At 37.0% G+C, this 17949-nt stretch overlaps 1 protein-coding gene across 6 annotated transcripts in view; it reads left to right on the top strand.

Annotated features, from left to right (window-relative positions):
- GAS2 (growth arrest specific 2) overlaps positions 1-17649 on the top strand; it is a 166937-nt gene extending 149288 nt beyond the window's left edge. For all 6 annotated transcript variants that reach the window (XM_019552025.1, XM_019552027.1, XM_019552022.1 and 3 more), the window contains one exon: positions 16288-17649. In XM_019552025.1, the coding sequence (XP_019407570.1) occupies positions 16288-16506 (219 nt within the window). In that variant the 3' untranslated portion in view covers positions 16507-17649. The remainder of the gene's footprint in view (positions 1-16287) is intronic.
- Positions 17650-17949: the final 300 nt, after the last annotated feature.

The following is a 17949-nucleotide window of genomic DNA, read 5'->3' as shown; positions in this document are numbered from 1 at the left end:
TCAAGGACTTCTGTGTTGCTGACTGACTTGCCAGCTTTACGGCGGATGGTGAAGGTGATCAGCTCGTGGTCGCTGTCACCCAACTTCCCATCAGTCACTAGGTTGCCAATTAGGTTGTCCCCCGTAGCCAGTACCAGGTCAAGCAGCGTTTTGCCTCTCGTTGGCCCATAGACTTCTTGAGTCAGCTTTCCAGTCTCTGAGCTGGGGGGACATGGGGGAGAACAGCCCTCGGCGCGCTCCCCGGTAGACCCAGAAGTGCTTCTGGTCCATTTCTGGGTCTGGTGCCAAGTGTGCTGGGGAGCCCCCCGCACTCCTGTGGGACGCTGCATCCTCCCCAGCATCACAGCACTTATGAGTCCCTGGTTCCTTAAGTTATGTAGAAAAAACATTTAAAGCTGTATCTATGTCCAAATCGCCAGATCTTTCCGAATCAAGTCAGAGGGTTCCAATTCGATTCAGAGAGATTAAAGGGTCTCCTTATTTGATTCTGATTTGGAGATTCTACCACCAAATCAGGCTGAATCACTGCCAAATTGAATCAGCGACTGAAGCTTCGCACAGCCCTAGCCCACAGGCCACATCCAGCCACATCTGAGGGCACTTGGAATATGGGGCTGGCCTACTTCTGAATTCTGAAGTACAGAGCTCTGTTGCGGATACATGTCAGTATTGTATGGGCAAGTGAAACTACATTAATCCTTATGGCTCCTTGATGTTGCTGACTGAGCTACTGCAGGTGGGTCCTGATCTTGTGAGCCTCCCTGTGGTACAAAAGTGGCCCTAAGTGCCAAGGGAGTTTGACACCTAACCGTACTACAAAACTTCCATTGTTGGAGATTACGGCATGTTCTCTAGGTTTTCTATTCCAGTTCCTAACTATCCCCAGAGTAAAAAAATTCTTCCTAACATCTAACCCTAATCTCCCTTGTGGCAATTTAAGTTTATTGATACTTGTCCTTTCGCTATGGGTATTGAGAACACTGTTTATATATCCATCTACTTTATAATATTCATTTCTGTATTTGAAGACTTCTCAAATCACTCCTCACCTAAAGAATTCCAGTTCTCCCAGCCTTTCCTCATATGTCCTGTTCTCTAGTTTTAAAAAGAAAAATGTTGCTTTTCTCTGGACTCTTTCCAATTTATGTGTTGTTTTGAAGAGTAGTACCCAAATTTGGACACAGTACTTCAGGCAGGATTTCTGAAAAGCTAAATACTGTGGGAAAATCACTTTCTATTTGACACTCTGGGCAGTATGCTTTTTTTGGGTAACATGTTGATTCATATTCAGGACTCTAATCAAGAGGTTATTTGCTGCAGTATTGAAATCTAGCAATTTATTCTCCATTTTGCATTTGTGCATTTGCTTTTTGCTTCCTAAGTGTAGTACTTTACACCTGCCCTCATATAATCTTTTTCTTTCAGACCATTTTTCTTGATGTACCAAAGTATTTCTGAATTCTAATCTCATCCTCTGCAGCATCTGCTACCCCAGCTAACCCATTGGTAACCCATTGTTATCCACTAATTTAGTGAGTGTAAAGTAAACTTCATTTCACCCTCTGAATCATTACTAAAGATATTGAATATTTTGTTAATGACTTGGAGAGTAGCAGATGGGAAACAGATAAGAATTCAGTCACTGTGATCAAATAGGAACATGAATCTGTTTGTTGTCAAACAGCTTTATTTTCCAGAAGTCATTTTCACTTTGACTTTCTCTCTCACTTAAAGAAAAATGTTTATAAAACCTTACTAACCTTGAAAAAAGCGTAAGAGTCAAGAGCAGAGCTGTGGTTATTAACTGGTTTTCTGCTGACATTGATTCAGTAAGCTTCTTGATTTGGCAAAAAAAAAGATCTTGTCCTTCTGCATGCAACCAATATTTCCATTTCTTCAACATTAAATCTGTTTAGATGCTTTTATATCTGAAAATCAACAGCTTGCCTCAGGAAAATAATTTTTTAATGCCTTAAGCAGCTAACACTTTACAACTACTCAGAGAATCTCAATGTTATTGAGACCTGCCTATTTGGCTGAAAGGAATGGCATGCTTGGTGGAGGAAAAAAATCCTTAATCAAAATACAGTTTGTCATAATTTAAAAGTCCAAACATTTGCCCTTGGATACAGTGGTGAGCTCTTTTGTTGATTGTTCTCTAGAGCTTATGAATATTTCATTGTGTCCTACCATAGCAGGAGATTAATGTTTTTTCTTTCAGGCCACAAACCAACTTTGAAGTTGTAACCATACTGCAAGACATTATCATCATCATTACTGTTAAGATTATTGTATCTATTTAAATACAGTAACTATCATTATTACTTTTATCTATTTAAATAGATTTTTTCTAGGATCTTTCTAAATAAGGCTGCATGCAGATGTTAAAAGAAAACGAAACAAAAAAACCCCGCGCTTTTTACCAGAAGAAGAGGCGCATTACTTTGATCTGGCTCTGCAGCATCTGCATAGTTTGGGCACTTCAGCAGGGCTTTTTGGTGCTTTTAGCTAAAGCTGATTCAAGCAGCTGCTAAATAAAAGCACCAAAAAAGCCCCACTAAAACACACAATCTGTACAGATGTCAGGCAAGCCAGATCTAACGAATGCACTGTCTCTTCTGGGCACCTATTAAGAAGGTGCCTTGAATATAGTTTAATAATAATCCTTATTTAGAAAAATGTGCTGAATTTAGCATTCTGATTAGTTTTGCAGAGAATCTCTCTCCTAATGATATTTAGGTTATACTTTTATGGTGAGGCTGCAGTCCTCTGTCATCTTGTCCTTGGCTGACATCCCAAACTGATCTATTATCTCCTCAAAGATAATGATTAGTAGACCCCCATGAATGATGTCCCTCCAGTGACTGATATTTATGGCCAAATTCTGGAAAGGGCAGGAACAGATATCTGTTTTACAGTTCCTATAATTGCATTTGAAGTTTGGTATTTGCATACTAGGGTGGCCATTATAGAGGACAGTCCAATTGTCCTCTGTCCTCTATTTATACAAACCCAATGCCTTTATGTCCTCTATTTTTCTCTTGAAGAAGAAAAAAAGTGGACATAAAGGCATTGGGTTTCATATCAATAGAGGACAGAGTAGCAGAATCCTGGAATGTTCTCTATGATGGTCACCCTATTGCATACAAAAAAGTATATTTAGCTATCTAGTAAGCTGTTGGTATTTACAGTTAGTGAATTGTGAATTCAAATACTGTCGCCTTACGTTGCTTTCAAAATCCAGACATAAATTAACATGGAAGAAATATCAGAGGACTCAGGTTATATATGGCCAGTGAATTCCTTACCCTAGAGTTGTCTATCATAGTTAAATGTTATATAGGTGTTAGTAGTTGAAAGTGAATGGTGGGCTCTGTGGCTTCCTGGCGGGGAAGGCTATAGAGCTTCAGTGAATCAGCAACCAAGTTCCTTCCATCTGGATAGCAGTCTTAGCACTTTCTTAATGATCAAGTCATTGAAACACAAACCAGGACTAAAAGAGACCTCAAGAAGTCATTTAGTCCAACAGTCTTTTCAAGGTAGGAACATCCCTGTCTAAAAAAATGCATGTCTAACCAGCACTTCAAAACTTACAGTGATAGAGATTTTACACTATCTCCGGCTCATCTGTTACAGTGCTTAATCAGCATAAGTAAAACTATTTTTCCAAATATATAACCTAACTCTTTTATTGTAATTTCAATCTTATTTCTGGTCCTGGACCTCCATGGACACAGAACAACAAAGCACTATCCTCCTTTTAACCGCACTTCCTATATTCAAAGACTTAAAACACACCTCAATTTTCTCTTTCCTAGAGTAATCAGTTACATTTCTTCCAAATTGTTCTCATCTATCATATTATTAAACCTTTACTAATTATTTAGTTTTCTTCTGTAATCTTTCTGATTTGTTCATAGCTGTCTTAAAGTATAGTGCTTAAAACATAGGATGTTGCAGAGGCCAATGGTACAAGTTTTAAAGAGGGATTAGATGCATTCAGAGGGATCAAGAGCTATTAAAAACAACACTTAGATACTGTCCAATGTGGACACAGGAATTTTTGAGTCTTTTTAGAAGGAGAATGTTTTAAAAGGGGAGCAGCTGGTGTGTTTGAATTGTTACGTGTGAATGAGCTGAAGATGATTCAAATGTAGCAAACCTGCTCCAACTTTAACTTTGCTTCCCCTTTTGAAAGGACTCCAGCTGTTTGTATGTCCTTATGACAGGGCACTAACTTCATTTCTAATACTTTTTAGCACCCATTACTTGCCACCATCAGTGATAGGTTACTACTCTTGAAAGCCTTTTGGTCTGACCTAGTATGACAATTCTTACATATTTATGTTCTAATTGGATAAAATCCCTCAGTTGAAGTCTAATCAGATTCATAGATGTTTGGGTCAGAAGGGACCTTAGCAGATCATTGAGTCCAACCCCCGGTCCTGGGCAGGAAAGAGCACTGGAGTCAGACGATCCCAGCCAGATGCTTGTCCAGTCTCCTCTTGAAGACCCCCAAGGTAGGGGAGAGCACCACCTCCCTTGGAAGCCCATTCCAGATTTTGGCAACCCTTACCATGAAGAAATTCTTCCTGGATGAGAAGGGTAGAAGAATCACTACTGACTATCATGTAACTATGTTGTTATATATCACAGTACACTATTAGCCTTTTTTTCTGCAACAATATGACACTGAGAAATACTAAACATATGGTCCAGTATAATGCTTAGTTAGCCATTACCCATTTTGTATTTGTGTACTTGATGGTTTGATTGTGACTTTGTTTGATCATGACTTTGTTGAGTTTTCTTCTTTATATTTTCCAAATTTATCAAGGACATTTTGAATTATTATCCTTTCCTCTATAGTGCCTAAGGTCAATGTACTAATAGTTGTTCATTTAAAGCTTTTATTAAAAACAGTACAATAAAATTAGCAATACAAATTACATGCAGTGAAACAACATCTATACAGTTCTTGCTAGAAACACACACTATGATTATATGTTCTACAAGTCTAGGCAAAATTAAAACAGAACATACTGTTTGATGAAATAAAAGAAAAAGTGAAAGAATATAGATGTTATTTAGCCATTCAAACCAGGGTTTTTTGGTACAAGGGAGGCTTCTAGAATGCACTTTTTGGGGTATCTGATAGGCATGAAATATCTAATTTTCATCCAGTAGAATTCTGAACTGAACGAAGGTGCTCACACTTTAGACATGGAAGTAGAAAGATGTTGAATTATAAAAGGTTACAGTGAAAGTGGTAGGGATACTGCAAAATGCTGCCATCCTGCTTTATATTCCATGAGAAATGACTACAGCAGAATAATGAATATTCACATGTGATTGGCTCTGGAACAGTTGATTTAAATCAGTGAATCTAAGTCTGAAATATTTAATAGCAGTACTTTCCCAGCCTGTTCTTTGTATATATATTATACCCTGAAATCTTCAGAGCTAACACTAACGCATTGTTTTGATAAATAAGGTAGAGACATTGTGATGTGTTTAACAGAGTCTAAAGACTCCAAAATTATTAGAAAATTCTTTAAAATTATGGAGCAAAATACAGTATTGTTTATTAAGAAAACTCACTTTTTGGTGCAGCCAAGGAATTACCTGGATTTCTGCAAATCTATAAAGATGTTTTTTGGACTGAACTGTATTATATGGTATTTTTTTTCTTAAGTTATAAGAGATTCATGTGATTATACATGTAAATCCCCTAGCACCAAGCTGGAAACATTAGCCCAAACAGCTCACTCTTCTGTGTGTTGTCTTTCCCTTAAGGGAAAAGATGGCTTTTCTGATACTTCCTTCAGAGAAAGGTAATTTTTTTAATTGCTTGAAATAATCCATAGTCATCTTGAAGTGGTGACAAAAGCTGCATCACTTGGCTGCATCACTTGAGACATTTAGAGCAAGAAGCGATAAAAAACCTTGGAAAACAGTTAATAACACACAACAAACACTTTATAACAGTCCCACATTGACAGGAAGCTAGATAAAATGTGACTTACTGACACTTCTTTTTTACTGGAATGAGAAAAAAAAAGAAAATTAATGCTTCTGCTTCTAGTTCTGTCAAAGTTGGGAAATGCCTTTTTTTTTTTTGCTTACAATTTCTTTACAATTGGATGCAATTCCATACAGTTTTTGCTTACAACTTTGCCCTGCAGGGTCTGTCCCTGTTGTAGTGTTGGAGCTGCAATTGTCACTGCTACTGGGCCAGGCTGGAGATGAAGCAAACACATCTACTATCCCTGCTGCCTGCCCCCATCACTTGCTCCTCCACCAGTCCCCTCCACCTGCCTGGTACTATCTGCTCCCCCCATCCTGTCCCCACTACCTACCCCCCACATCACCTGGCCCTGTGCCACTGAATTTAAGATAACTTTCCAATAATTAGATTCTATACATGGAAATATTATAACAAATTTATAAATGTTCCATGTATAGAATCTAATTATTGTGGGTAGGCGGGAAGAGGTACTTGGTCCTCTTGGATTCAGGTAAATATGGTCCTTCCAATGTGTTATCTCCTAGAGATTTTTGCAATACAAACTATTTAGTATTGGAGGCAGCAGTTTAATTAACAATGTTTATCTTTACTAGAATGGCCCATATTTTTGTGAAAAATGGTATCATTTTCTGTTATTTACAACTCCATAAAATAGTAGTCCAAATCTTTTGTAAATCTTAATACCATAATATTTAGAATACTGCTGAGGGTGACATAGCTAATACAAATGGTAACAGCAGCTGTTACCGCTGAAGGAGTAGTAACAGTTTTGTTATTTTTTGAGGAATTTCAAATTCAACCATTAGATAGACTTGTTAAACAAAAGTTGATCCGGATGTCGCTTTGCATAATACTTACAGCATATCAGAGGAATTGCACAGTCATTTTATGTTGCATTTTTTCTCTCTGTGCTGGTGTAATGCAAGTAATAACCATATTCCTTTCCCTATATGGAAATAAGATACAGAGGTATGTGGAAGTCACAAGAGTGTCTGTCTGCTCAATTTATTCAAACTCCTCTATGAGCAGAGGGTCAATATAAAGATTGTATATCACCTGCCTCCCACTTACCTTCTTACTATAAGGTTCAAGTGTGACTTTAAGTGGTACATAGAGCTTGTGATGGCCTCTGGCCAGAATGATTTTTGAACAGCATCTAGCCTGAGATACCATGTAATTTTTCCATTACAAAGATAAGGGCATGGATGTATTGTGATGGCTTCAGACATCTAGAATTATAGCTTGCTGTACATTTTTATGCAGGTCACATTTATAAATCTGATTTATTTTTCATTTTATGATGCATGTATTTCAGCATCTAAGAATCTTTTGCAGGATTATATATTGGTAAGAAATTTCACATCAAGAAATAATTCAAATGACTACCCTCCAGGCTAGTGAACAGAGGACCGAATAACTTTTCTGAACCAAGAGCTAGAGCCAAATTTCATATCCTTATATTTTCAGCTGTGTAAAATTCAGATTCAGATCTGGTTTAGGTGGCTTGAACCTTTATGCCTAATAAATTTTCCATCTTCTTGAAAATCAGAGAAGCAGCATTACTCAGGAGTTAAGGACTATTTATTGTATATGTGCCATCAACTGTATTCTAATGGTTTTATGAAGTATGCCATTTTCTTAGAGAGTTGCCAACAGCCGTTTTAATATTACCATATTACTTTGCAGTTTGTTTTACCAGTCATAGCTTGCATCCGCACTAGGAAGGTTAGCTGGCATAGGACCACCAGTAAAGCTTTCTGAGTGTAAACTAGGCCTTTGGGCTTGTCCATACTGCCTCCATGTCAAATTCAGGCGTGCTGCAAAAAATCACTCCCTGTATATTTGTTTCTGCTGTGTGTGCGCCAAATACTGAAAATGAGGCAGTTTAGCTGCAGTAGAGAAACATGGATCATTCATGCAGAACTCTCTGTCTGTCCTGTACTTATTGGTGCATGCTCAGGACCACGTTGCCTCATTTTGGGGATCTGGGGTTGAAGTGGGTAGGGAATGGGACATGCTCCTTGACAGTATTCTTGGGCTTGGTTGAGGCAGTACAGTCATACCCCAGGAATTACAATCGCCAGACTCCTCTAGTCAAACAGGTCCCACTGCTAATGAAAGATTTGAAGAGTGGCTTTAGGGACAGGAGATGTTTTTACTCCAATTAGCCCATTTAAAAAAAGAAAAGATGACGGTAAAAAATGCAGATTCTTTAAAAATACTAAGAGTCACTTTTGGCCGTCAGTTCCTGAGGTATAAATAGAAACTAACCCCACTGATTTTGATCAGTAATATTTGTCTGCTTTTAAATCTTTGATATTATTCTAAATGAACGATAGAAAACGCTGACCATTAGTCTTTCAAATGGTCAGAATAATTCACAATATTTTGGGGAAACGTTATTGAAACTCATTAGCAGTTTCAATGAGTACTCAATCAGTATTGTCTCTATATTCATTCTGGAAAATGTCATTTGCTTGCTTTTCTATTTGGATCAGTTGGCATGATCCAAATTACTTAAACATGCAGATTTGTTTACCTGCTGTTTTATCGAACACATGGTTGGATAAGCACATTAAGTCATAAAACACATGGTTGTTCCTTCCACTGTATTATCTAGTGCTCTGTCTACTCTAGAGTTAAAGGCCTCCATGGGTGAGTGTCTTCTCTTTTGCTCCAAGTTAGCTTCACCTGGAAAAAGAGTTTTATCTGGTATATAACTTAAATGGTTCTTTTCTTCACTTAATGTCACTATTCTCTAGCCCGTATTTTTTTCTTCATGATTATCTTTCATAATCTAATAGTAGGACTTTATTTCCACTCAGGAAATATTTAATCATACATTAGTGAATAATAAATATAATATTCTGCTAGTTCATGGTGTTCCCTGTGGGTGAACTGAATAAATAGAATGGTAGCTATGATTCTACCAAATATACATTACACATTTTTTAAAAAGATGATTAACTCTCACATATTTTTTTTTAATTTGATGAGACTGAAGGACCTCAGGGAAAAGAATATGACTGATTCTAGTGATAAACTTGTAAAATTTCTGCTTATAAGATTTTTTAGAAATCTATATTAAGTGGCTCACAACAATTCATCTGTCAGTCATTAAACATGCCTGATGGCATTTGAAGCTTGCTACATTCACAAGAGAGCTTAAAATGCAATTATAGTAATAATTACCTGCAGACTTCTAAAAGGCCACTTTCTTATTTGAATACATTGAGACTATCTTGAAAAGAGCCTTGTACAGAAGTGGATGGGAAAGAGCTACTGATCTTGGGAGATGAAGTATAAATACAAAGCCAGTTGGCTATCAAATTGATGCTAAATGAACTTTCAAATCACTTTGTATATAGGTTTTTTTAGTAATTTAAGAGCATGATATTTTATAAGTGTAAATCAAACTAATAGGTGTATTATTCCCTGGCTGGTGAATACACTGATTGTTTATTTTATACACAAATTACATTGTCATGGGACTGATAGATGTATCCCAGCTTTTAATTTGCATGACAGAAAGGAAAATTTGGGCTATTTTCTTTCATTTCAAAGTGGCAGCAGAAGGAGAATTTTCTGTTGACTTTTTGTTTTAGTTTTGAAGCACAATAGCTCTTGGGAAGAACAACCTGACCTTTGCAATTTAAGAAAAAGTTAATTCTGAAGTGATTTGTAAGTACATCTCTGTGCGTTAAATTCCCCATAAAATCTAAATATTAAAGTTGAGCCATTATGGAAAAAATAACTCACAATTTTCACATATTTAAATGTATTTGTATTTAGAGCCACACTCCTTTTGTGTGTACTTTTTGTGAATATTCCGGGCAATGAAATTTCTGGCACTTCATAAAAAAACTAGAAGTGAACAATGCAGAATATGCATAGAACTGGAACTCTCCAATTTAGCTGCAAACATTGGTACTCTAAGACTAACTTTAAGACTTCACATTTTCCAGTCAGGATATAGAACCGTACCACGTGACTTAAGTGTGGTTCAATTGTGAATATTCAATTGTCAAAGGAATCCCTGTGATTGTGAACAACTACCTCTGCAGTCCATGTTGGCAGCTGTTTAGAACATTATTATTCTCCTCGTCTTCTCATCTTATTACAGCAAAAACTGCCAGACTTGCAGGGTAGAATATTAATTGTCTTCCTGTTAGTGCTGTTTTATTAGCAGCTCTAAATCTGACTAGGTACTGTCAATTTCCAGCTTACTGTTAAGGGTAAGGCTCCCTGTGACCATCTTTAATGAAGTGGAAATAGCTGAGCCTAGGCTGGGCTCATCAAGGAATGGAGTATTAATAAGGTGTGAAAAGCTGAGAACAGAGTTCCTGTGCAAATTAGCAAGCACATTGAATCAGCTCAAACTGGTCCTTTAATCTTGAGATCAAGGGGATCTGGCAAATGGTTAGTGCCATTTGCACAGTTTGCTAGCTGCCCACCTTACCCATGGCATCTTAAGTGATTTATACTGTATGTAATAATAAGACGGGTTATACTGGACCTTTGTGGGAATTGTGGTTCTGAGTCCTTTTCAGAAGGGCACCTCCTGGTGCCAAACTGTGTTGAATGGGAGTTGCACCTCATTCTGACAAGAATGTGTTTGATCAAAAGATCCACACTCAGGTGTAATGACTTAGGGAGGCTTTGATCATTATCTTACATAGTTTTACTAGTACTTTGTCCTGCTGTACGCATTTTCATCATTTCAGCATGCAGCTTTCCCTCATGTTGTACAACCACTGAATCTAACAGTGGTTAGACACCCATGCATGACTTGACCAATTCACACCACTCACATGCATGCATGACATGACCAATATATGCCCAGCCTTTTTGCCACCATGTACGAGAAAACTGACAAACTCTGGCGTAGGGGCTGCCATAGAAGCTTACCTCAATTTATTCCAGGCAGCATTTTTACTGAATTTGGCTTCTGGAAGCATTTCCAGTTCTTGTTAGTGGATGGGATTCTTTCCATGGGTTTTAATGGCAGTTGGGTCAGATCCACAGTGTGTAATTCTCTCCCCTGTCCCCTAGAGTATTTTTGCATAAAGCTGTAACATAGTCTAGAGAATAACAACACGGGGCCAGATCTTCAGCTCTCATAAACCAACACTGTTCCATTCAAGCCAATGGAGTTTTTCTGTTTTACATGAGCTATGGTGTATGGCCCAATATCTTTTTAATGAGCTATAAAGTTCTCTATAAATTAATTCATGTGAAAAACAGATCCATTTTAACTGTATTTCACTGCAGCTCCGAAGTCCCATATAACGACAATTCAGACCACATAATTCATACTGCAAATGTTCCCTTGCACATTTATTTTGTGTTACCTCTTGAGATGGCTTTAATGCATACTGCAGTGGTACATAATTTATATATTCCTCTGTGCCACTGGTGTCTATTAAGGCTGCTTTCTCATATTTTCACTATAGCACAGACCCTCCTATACTAATTCAAACGCAGATTCAGGAGAAAATAGTTCTCTTGTGGCAGCCTTGTTTCTTAATAAATAGCAAATAATAAAGATTTATATCATTCATAAACATCTCTTGGAATTTATTGTATAGTAAAGATTTTCTCATTTCAGTTTTCATTCACTTGATGGCAATGTGAAAATTGATGAATGTCATGAATGTATTTCATGTTGTAAGTTGACTACTAAGCTTCACAATTACGGTATCCACATTTTTTCTGCCTCTAAATTCTCATGCAACAGAATCACTGAATCTGGTCAACAATAACATCTCAAGCAACAAAATAGATCCCCACTTCTTTGTAAAATTAAAATGCTTTTGCAAGTACCATATGTTATTTCTTTTATTGATTAATATAAAATGTCCAGATTGTGACTACATTTACACAACTGTGATTCGGGAGTAATTCTGCAGGTAGCAGAGGTTCTGGATTTGTGTACATGTAGATAAGATTAGAATGTGGCCCACATGATTTTATTAGAGTTGCCATGTTACTGTGTAGTATAGAACAGTGAACTCATTTAGGATATAACATCATATATATATATAAAAAGAATAGGCAATAAATGCATTACATTATTTTACTGCAAGCAATAATAAAACACAAAAGACGGAAAAGGCAGGAAAAAAAGGCATGTTTAGGCTGAATACCAGGAAATAACTTACCAACAGAGAGTTTTATTAGTCTACAGGACAGACTCTAAAGGGAATTGTCAAGGCAGCGACCCTGATATGCTCTGCCAAATTTCCATCTCTGATGTGCATTACAAAATCAAAAGTGCAGATATTAACTGCTTTCAAGAGGGACAAAATTTAGAAGCCTTATCTAAGCATCAGTAGAAAAATATCACAGCAATACAAACAAGGCCTAGGCATGAAGGGCCTGAAAAAGACTCAGTTTGTTGGTTTTTGGATAATTTTTTAAAGGCTTATTCAGGGTATCTTACCCCAGGGGCAGCTTCTGAAGAGAGTGCTGTATTCCCCCCTTTCTACCAGGTCAGGTTACAGTCTAAGCCCTGTTTCTTCCAACTTTATGCACAACTAAGAAATGTTTAATTTGTGATATACAAGATTTGACACTGTAAGTCCAGTGCTTTAAGGTCTGCAATCAAAAGCTAAGCTTTGGAGGAAAGAAAAAAGGTGTGACTGAACATTTGAGGTCAGATTCTGCTCTCACACCTATGTAAAGCTCCAGGTGGCTACGGGCTTATTTTGGAATAGAGTTTGTTTGTTTTGTTGCAGGACTTGGTGGCTCATTCCAGCAGTTTATACATCTATACTATTTGAGTGACTTTCATAAATGTGGGTCACCTAGTTGTGCTCCCAGTTAAATGAGCATGAATCAGGAGTATCTGTTCAAAGTCAAGGTATTTTTACCAGTGTGAAAATAATCCAAAGGCAGAGGAGAGCTGCACCTTATGTAGACTAACTGACCGTGTCTACATGAGCAGTGGACTGCGTAGTTGTTACTACACAGTCATTTTAGTACATGGTTATGTAGGGTCCCTGCACAGCTTTTTTTCTGATACTACTGTGCAGTAGTTCATTTCTACTGCGCAGTAGTGTCACATCATAGTTACTGCCCTCCAACGAGGGCAGTAGCAACGAGTAGCTTGTTTGCACTTCACAGTAGCATCTCATGGAAATGTGGCCACTGAGTCAGAGCTACAGAAGCGTTTGTGAGCACAGTAGTTAATAATATCTGACAAAGTGAGCTGCTGCTCAAAAAAGTTTTTGCATTTATGATTCAGGTAGTATAGAAGATGCAATTCTCCACTGCTTCCTGCCTGCCTTCTAACACAAGTAACTACTTTATCAGTGTAAAAATAGGGTAAGGGGGGAGATCAGTAAGGTTAAAAATTTTTGCCTTCGTCTTGGAGTTAGTAAACATTGTTCTGTTCTGGAATAGAAATACTTACCAAGTCAAGTCTCACCGAATATTTTGGAATGAAAATGTGTTTTAAAAAATAAAAAAATGTTTTCCATTTCTACATAAGAGAACTTTTACAATCTTTGCAATCTCTTGTGCCTGATGAAGGGTGCCTGTGCCTGAAAGCTTGCAAATAAATTATTTTTGCAAATATCAAGTTGGTCTAATAAAGGTTATCACCTCTGCATGCATTTTGATTCCTTTTGCCTCTAGACCTATATGGCTACAACCTGGATACGTGAAAAATGTTTGGTTTTTTTCATTTTTTGATTATTGACTGTTTGGGAATTGTAAGTTTTCCATTGAAAAAATGAAAATGTTGAAAGAAATATCATTTTGTTTGGGAAAAAAGGCTCCTTAACATGCATTCATTCTCTAAAAAATGGCAACCATTTTTAATTTTCGGCTGCAACTATTTATTGAAACGAGGAGCTTGATTAATTATAAATGTATCCCCTTCCCACACTTCAGACATCCTGGCAGCTTTGCTGGTTTCCATATATGCTTAATTTATCAAAACAGAATCATAGCCCCCAAAGAATACCAACATAACATAAGATAAAAATAATATCTTTGTAGGCTGAGAATGTGGAAAAAAAAAATCAGCACTGCAACATTTCCATTATCTATTTTTTCTCTTTTCCGGTTAGTGGTTTAAAAAAACATGCAGGACAAATTTTCTCTTGTGCAGTATTCTGGAAACAGATCTATGCACTGCTGAAGTCTCACTCATGTCCTCAAAACACTGTGCCCTCAAGGGAATTTCAGGGATACAGAACTTCACACACGTCCATCACAGCTATAAATCAAAGTGTCATTATTCAGACTATTTAAATATGCTTCAGCATGCTGTCTGAGGAAGTTTGCACAAAGCTGGAACTTGCTTTGCAAGTTAGTATTCTAATTTCTTAGTCTGTGAGAAATGTTTAGTATTTTGAGTGTATATCAATCAAAGCATTTTTCATGATCTGAATCATGTTGCGGCTTTCATAGAACATGCAGGTTTATGATTCCCAGCTGACATTTGTTTTACTGTTCTGTATAGGAAATGAGATGAAAGAAATCAGAGTGAATTTACCAGCTGAAACAACAGGTGCAGACATTAGAGAAGTTACATTTTGCTTAGATGGGAAATGTGGCTGTTTTACAGGGACCACTCACTGCATCAGGAAAAAGAAAAGATTTTTAACTATTAAGATTGCAGCATTCCACCATTTAACTGTGACTGATAAAAAAAAATATTTATTGAAGTCTACATTTTAAAATATAAATACGTATGAAAATAAAAAAGAAATCTGAGTTTTAATTGGAAATAATTAGTGTTCATGTTTCCATAAATATGTCTGCTGAGGAAGGTAAATCTTGACCAGCAACACACTTGTTTCTCAGTCAACATAGGTTGGACCCAACTGAGCATTGCAGCTCCTAATTTATAGCTGCCTCATGGAATTTACAGGGTCCATGTTAGCATCCCTGTATAGTATTTGGGGAAAGTTAGGATACATCTAGATGCCACTGTCAAGGACAACCTACCCACCTACTTCCACTCACACATGCCAAACCCATAAATGAGGCACAAAAGTTTCTTTGGAGGTGCCCTCTGCTGTCACTGTTGAATGCTCACTCTTTCTCTAATGAATACTGGCAAGTCTTAGGCAAGACCTAGGAACTGAGTTAATGGTAGTGTTAAAACTGAGATAGATCTAGCCTGCCCAGATTGGGAAGTTTACTTCAATACTGGAAACTTTAAGCACCAACAGAGTTTAAGTACTTCCAGGGTTGGACGGAAGCTGAGTAGTTTTGAAGTTCTAAATTTTGGATTTAGTAGTGGATACATAGTAGGCACATTTACACATTCATGAATGTACTTTAAGTAGTACACATTAAATTTAGTACTTCCTTTGTAAGGTACTAGAAAAAGGCACGTGAGCCTATTCTGTGCAGATTAGCGAAAGGACATGGTTTTTTTGACGCTTTAATGCACATTAAAATAGGCCAATGAGCATTAAAGTGTATGTGTACATGTACTGTTAGTACTTAAGTCTTTTGGCGCTTTAATCCTAAACATGTCCCAAATAAAGATTATAAAAATAAAAAAGTAGTTGTTTTTAAACCTGTACACATTCCCCCTGAAAGATTTCACTTGAAACTTATTTTTTCTGAGACTTCCATATCTTTGTTATTTTCAGATGTCCCTCATTTTAGGCCCATAATATATCCCCCTGGCTTTTTTAACATACTTCATTATTTCTGTATTTGACTGTTGCACATTCCAGTGCATGTCGGAAGTGCTAAATCATGAAACTGATGTCAGAGAAAGTATATTTTATGGAAGAAATTAATTCTACATTTCACTCTTAATCACAGTTTTGAGGCAGAAGAGATTATTTTGGATGTTTTCCCCCACTTAGACCTTTTTAATATTAGAGGCTTTTCCTCATAAGGGGAAGCCATTTTCAAGACAGAATATTCTTAATCTTTACTAATGAATCTTTCAACAAAAAAAACAAAAACACATCCAGTTTCTTTAAGAAGTTTGTAACGAAATATATAGAGAACAACATCATCCCCTGCTGGAGGGAGAATAGTATGTAGTGACATTTTTAAAACCTGTGGAGAATCTATAATAATTGTTGCTTTCTCATGTCCTTGCATACAGTTACTTTTCAGTATATATTTTTTGGCGCTAACTAGTGGTACAAATGCCATAGCTGCTTCCCACCTGATGGCTAGCAGATGTGTATTACTTGTAATTAAGAGTACAGACAACATTTTCAAACAGGGATGTGATTTGTAAGTTAATGTTTCTCCTTCATTGCTTTTTTTCCCCCCAGATGCTACACAACAAACACGTGATGGTTCGTGTAGGAGGAGGATGGGAGACTTTTGCAGGATATTTGCTGAAACATGACCCATGCCGAATGCTGCAAATCTCTCGGGTCGATGGGAAAACCTCTCCAATCCAAAGCAAGTCTCCAACCATCAAGGACATGAGTCCAGATAATTACCTGGTTGTCTCTGCCCATTACAAGACCAAGAAAGAAATTAAGTGAAATTAGGTTCTTATGAGATTGGGACTATGTATAAGTAGGTCCAAATTATCTTCTCAAGTGTAGTAAAATTAGTTCATGCTTTGAAAGGACTTCCGAAAATTTAACACAGGCTGAAAATGACAACCTGTTTTGAAGACTGTAGAACTATTTATTTCTAGTACTGTACCTTTTTAGCAAATTACCCTTCATAGGCAAATTACTACAATCAGATAAGAAATAAACATATATTTTAGCCATATTATTACTCTTTAATATGTGAATGTATACTTAGAATGACTTAAAGGATATGCTTCATGTTAAAGGCAGAAATTTTGCAGTATATTTTGTATGTAAAACCTATGACATTGAATCTTTGGCCATTTGTTAGATCAGTTAGAAAAGTTATATGCAGGTGTATTCAGGTGGATAAAAATTACTTGCTAAATCAAGCAAGTTGGAAACTAAAATAAAACTGGACTATGTTTAAGGCTCCAGGATGCCTCTAGCCTATGAAAGAAATATTAAAATAGTGTGTTAAAATGGCTAACTTAAAAAAATATGGTGTCCTCTTGAAAGCTAGCTTGAAAAAGTTTACACTAAGTGCCAGGGTCTCACTAGGTGCTTACGTGGGCATCTAGTGATGGGAGGATGTCAAAAGCCATTCAACAGTACAGGTTTTGCTCCTTCCTCTATCAGACAATAAAAATGACTCATTGGAGAGTTGTCAGCTACCACACAAAAAAGGGTGCAGCAACAGGCACACAGCCTGTAACCACCTTGGAGCTCCAGGAGACATACCTCCTCCCTCAGTCAGAATGATTCCTCATGCTTCTCTCGTGGTGACTCATCTCTGTATTGCCCCTTATTCTTTAACCACATGGTACAGTCTAGCTCTATTTGTATGCAGTTGTTGGGGATACAATGAAATATGCATTGTCCATTCTTAGGAGTAATTCAAATTCTTGTAAATCATTCACACAGCTCTAAAATTTACTTTGGGATTCTTGGGTTGGGTTTATAATTTTGCTATTTTTCTTTGTTTATATTTGGTGCTTTCTGTGCCTTGTAACTTCCTAGAAAAATCATTTTATAGGGATATTTGAATGACTACATACATTTGAGAAGAACTCAGCTGTTTCATTAGCAATAAAATAGAAACTTTTTGTAAAAAACAATACCCACAAATTGTTTGAAAGTCTCATTCTTTTGTTTACACTCCATGTGCCCTGTAATCATGCACACTCAAAACACAGGCTCAAAGCACATAGTGGAAAACAGGAGCAAACATTGATAGATCAGGCAACATAGAAATGATATAGGTTAGGAGTGTGAGAAGCTTCAGTTGCTGATTCAATTTGGACAAGATTTGGCCTGATTTAGAGGCTGAGTCCCCAAATCTGAATTGAATCGGGAGACAAAAAAAACCCTCCAAATCAATTTGGAAAAGATTTGGAAAAAGATTTG

Source organism: Crocodylus porosus, unplaced genomic scaffold (genome assembly GCF_001723895.1).
Source record: "Crocodylus porosus isolate Cpor-Errol unplaced genomic scaffold, CroPor_comp1, whole genome shotgun sequence".
NCBI lineage: Eukaryota > Metazoa > Chordata > Crocodylia > Crocodylidae > Crocodylus > Crocodylus porosus.
This window is presented reverse-complemented; position numbering and strand designations above follow the sequence as displayed.